This window comes from Branchiostoma belcheri, unplaced genomic scaffold (assembly GCF_001625305.1).
Source record: "Branchiostoma belcheri isolate BF01 breed outbred unplaced genomic scaffold, Haploidv18h27 scaffold89, whole genome shotgun sequence".
Taxonomy (NCBI): domain Eukaryota; kingdom Metazoa; phylum Chordata; class Leptocardii; order Amphioxiformes; family Branchiostomatidae; genus Branchiostoma; species Branchiostoma belcheri.
The window spans coordinates 197,889-202,260 of record NW_017804564.1 but is presented as its reverse complement, the minus strand read 5'-3'; the positions used below and the strand labels follow the sequence as shown (position 1 = coordinate 202,260).

At 43.9% G+C, this 4,372-nt stretch overlaps 1 protein-coding gene across 5 annotated transcripts in view; it reads right to left on the bottom strand.

Moving 5' to 3' along the window:
- The window catches only part of LOC109487502 (eukaryotic translation initiation factor 4 gamma 1-like), a 26,724-nt gene that overhangs the window by 22,054 nt on the left and 298 nt on the right, over positions 1-4,372 (bottom strand). For 2 of the 5 annotated variants that reach the window (XM_019791487.1, XM_019791488.1), the window contains exon 2: positions 2,715-3,669. In XM_019791487.1, the coding sequence (XP_019647046.1) occupies positions 2,715-3,132 (418 nt within the window). In that variant the 5' untranslated portion in view covers positions 3,133-3,669. Of the gene's footprint in view, positions 1-671; positions 1,113-1,482; positions 1,505-2,714; positions 3,670-4,372 lie in introns of those variants that run through there. The other 3 variants (XM_019791489.1, XM_019791494.1, XM_019791493.1) reach the window with 3 other exon arrangements.

The window sequence follows — 4,372 nt, the reverse complement described above, 5'->3', positions numbered from 1 at the left end:
GAGTTATCAAAGTGGGGGAGGGGGGGCAGAATTTAGTTGATATAATAAATCTTACAAGACAGCCGGGAAAATCTTAAAACAATATTCATCAAAATACGGCATAGAAAATTTATCTCAATATATCATTTCAAAAATATGACTGGTTATCTGAATTCTAATTTCTAAAATGTGATGTAACAAATGGTAATCCAATACTACAAATACAACAACTGTTTCAAATTACTTTACAGATCCTGTGCCAAAAACCAGTCTACAAAACTGCGTAACACAAAACAAGAAAACCTTCCAAAAATCTAGGGTCACTACAGAGTAACAATTACCAGGGACATAATTAAAATCAATTGCCATAAATTAGGTTATTAACATTCTCTAGTCAGTCTCTCTGTAACACATCAGTGCACATTTCAATCTGCAGACATAAGGAAGTGATTTAAACCCAAGGCTTTGGGGGAAAGAATGCCCTTTTGATCTCCTGGCACTGCTAAATTTCATCCCAGCAGTTTTATACGTTACAGATTTGGTACAAGTGTGCTGACGATATGACCTGAGTTTCCAACATGGCTGCCGCAAAGTGTTCTAATTTTTACATCAGCACAACGCAATATAATCAGGCAGTCTGATCACTATCCAAATATAGAAGCACACACACACACAGTACAGTACATACAAACCTCTCTTCGAGTGAGGCATGGCTGCTATCTTCTTTCCCGTACACAGTAGAGAAAAATTATGGCCATGCCGGCTTCCAATACACCACAGATCCTACCACAAAATGGTGGAAAGAAAAACCTGGTACGTCGTCTGATACCAGCACTCACACTTGGCTAGCTGGACTCCGGCCAAAATGCCACCAGACTCTACCCACCCTCCTCTGTCTGCGCGTTACCAAAAATTGATGTGACAAGAGGAGGCCTCCTGAGCGAAAAGATTCTACTCATCTTCCTTCTTCCATAGTGCTAAACTCTGTCACGCTCGTAAACTGGAAAGCCGAAACTCCATTCCAATCTTCCATACTTGTAACTATCAATCTTTTTTTCTTCCATATGCTACCACATTATGTGACGCTACATGAATAATCCACTAACTGTTCATACAGAAAAAAAAATACAGTCATAAGTAACTTGACTCGGCTACCGGTTAAAAATAGTCAGGGTGAAAAATGCCTGGATCGTAACTCTAACCCCCAGCACAAGCGATCGCAGTCAGAGCTGCGCGAACCTACCAGCCTTCACTATTGGCTGTTGGACTGCATTCCTCGAATTCCAACCACTCTATAAATGCCTGTGGACATTGCAGTACGCTCTTAGACCAACTCTAAGAATCCTCGAGTGCACACGATGGCTTAACACCGCCCTCCCAAGCTGAAAACGTTCCTCCACCAAAGACTAAACTTCACCTTATGAGAAAGGTGACATCTGTTCTAGATCAGCTAGGACTCAGCCTACTCAGTCTTTTCTGAAAAACCTTTAACTGTGAAGGTACCTCATTTCCTGGCCTTGGTCCAAACTGGTCCCTGATACAGTATAAGACGTCATATAAAAGAAAAGATTCCTTATTAAGTCCTAGCACATGGTGTAAAACCAAGGGAGGGAACAATCGACCAAAGGTTGCTTGACTATACTTTACATAATGCAAGTATCTGATGACCTTTGACATGTAGGACTAGCCCACTTGGAGGTGTTGGGAGGGGGAGACAGCACTGGTTTATCTTGTTGCTACCCAAACTTTCTGATGCAACTTCCTTTTTTCTAAGACATACAGACATTGGGCCTTACCAATTCATTTCACTGTTTCTCAGACAATTCAAATCAAGATCCTAGCAAGAAGGATATCATTAAAAGAGAAATACCTGCAATTTTAACTGCACAAATCTACATGTGAAGATGGTATTTTGTGGAACAATTTTGTATATTTACATGTAGCACAATAGAATTCCCAAGCTGAAACATCTATTTTCTCTTTTATACTCCATTTTCCATTACATTGTAAGCTTTTCATTTGAGGATGTCTTTATTATTTGATAGCATTTTTAACTTCATGCTAAGGGCTCATACTTGCACCAAGTGGGAATGGGCATAGTACAACTTAGCAGGAAGAGTGTTAAAAGGTTGTATGATTGGACCATGAGCCTCTGAAGTCTGGAAACGTCACTTGAGGCTGTAGCACCAAACAAAGACTTCATTTCCCACCGCCTGAACACAGAGCACGACCATGTTAGAGGTCAGTCTGTTGCCTGGGCAGTGGGGAGGGCTTGACACACTTCATGTGAAATATACCAGCTGAAGTGACCAAAGTACATATCAGATCCAAACTTGTGTTTAATCAATAACTATAACCAACAACTAAGATATCTTTTGCTAACCTTTATGCAAAATGTAGGAGCTAAAATACACAATGTTTCAAGAAAGTATGCAGTGGTTTGCTCTCAATAAATGCTGACTGGCTTTTATCACATTCATCACCAACTTTTTAGGAAAGACGGACAAAAATTTGATCTGAAACATTTTTTCAGATCAAGGAAGTATCACAAAGACACAAACAAGCAAACTAACAAATCAATAGTTCACACTTATAAACCTGCTTTCCTGACAATTCATCAGTGTCACTGATGAAAGGCAGTGGATTTTACCTGAAATGTCTGACCGTTTCCAAAATCATCCAGTTGCTTGTGTAAAAATTTGGCAAAATAAACAAGTAAACAAACAAACACGTACCCTGTGGCGATTCATCGTTAACCTCTTCCACAGCAGATGGAGCAGCAGCCTTCTCCGGCGCAACGGTAGTCTCCCCAGCAGGCTTCTTACCAGCCACCTCTGCAGCCGGCTTCTCTTCCGATTTACTCTCGGGAGGAGCCTTCGTAGAAACGCCTGCAGTCGGAGGCTTGGGTGCTTCCTCTGGCAATTTGGGCTTTGCTGATGAAGTCGTTTTAGTAGTTTCCACAGTAGGTTTGTGTTCTGCAACTGTGTCATTACGGTCCTTAGTTGCATCTTTGTTGTCTTTGCTATCTACAACCATGGATTGTGCAGATTTGGGGGCAGGTACCGGGGGTGGGGGGTTCGAGTCCTTGCTCATTTGAGGAGGGGGGGCAACGTCTGTCGGCTTCGTAACCGTGGTTACAGGCTTGGTTCCCATGGCAACGGGCTTGGTTTCCCCGGCGGCAACAACAGGCTCCGCTCTTCTGGAAACAGCCGAGTCTGTGTCGTCATTGGTTACCGTTGTTGTTGTCGGAGGCGGCTCCGATTTGGCGGGAACAACAGAAGACGGCTCGGCCACGGGAACGTACGCGGGCGTATCCACGGATACGGTTGTTGCCACGCCGACGCCAGCCTGCTCCGACGGCGCCGCCTGCTCCTCAGTTCTGGTTTGAACCGCTGTTGCGGCGGCGGGAGCTTCCGGTTGGACCGTCGGGGTAGGCGGCGCGGCGGCAGCAACCGGCTTGGGGCTCTCGGATTTCCTGGCTGCCGTTTCCTTGGAGACGGTCTCCTTGGCGACGGCTGATACCACGCTGGAGGCGGCAGGGGTGGTTGTGTCCTTGCTGGGGTTAGGGGAGGTGTCGAGGGTGGCCGCCACCTGCGCTGCAAACTGCGCAGCAATACTGGTGCTGGTGCTGGTGCTGCTGCTGGTGCTGCTCTCACCCGGCTTCGCAGGCGGACCAGCTTGCTGCTGAGTCTGGGGAGAGAAACAACATACTGATTTAATACCTTGGCCAGGAAGGTTATGTTTTCAGTAGCATTTGTGTGTATGTGTGTGTGCAAACACAATAACTTGAGAAGGCTATGAGGGATTGGTTTGATATTTGATATGTGGGTAGGCCAGGCTTTTAGCTACAATTTTTTTGGTGGGTGTCCATTTTTTTTATTGTATGCTATGCACAGTGAAGACGTGCTGAGTGCAAGATTTTAGGGGGGCTTTTTTGAAATTCATAATGCTCTCAAACACTACTTTCTGCATTTTCAGGTGTAAATTTGAGTTTTTTTCCTTCAGTAAACCATCATTTTTGTATTTATAGTAAGGCTGAAGGGAGGCATGTGTGCATGGCAAGAGTTGGGAGTGGAAAAAATAGGGCGTCTTTAGGGTGTCCTACAAAAAAGTAGGGCGTCCAATTTCTTATTATTTTCAGTACAGGGCGTCCAAAAGACACCCTGGACACCCCCTAGCTAAAAGCCTGGGGTAGGCCTTGATGAGGACTAAAAATTATTTCATTTTAGGCTCCCTGGTGGCTTGCTCGTTTAGTTATTTCAGGCTGGTATACAAACCTATACAAATAAAATGCTTTGAAAACACTCAATGATAACAAAGACATCTTCCCACATTTTCTTGCAAAAAAAAAAGGCGAAGTAATAAATTAGAGAAAATTTTTCATAAAATATTG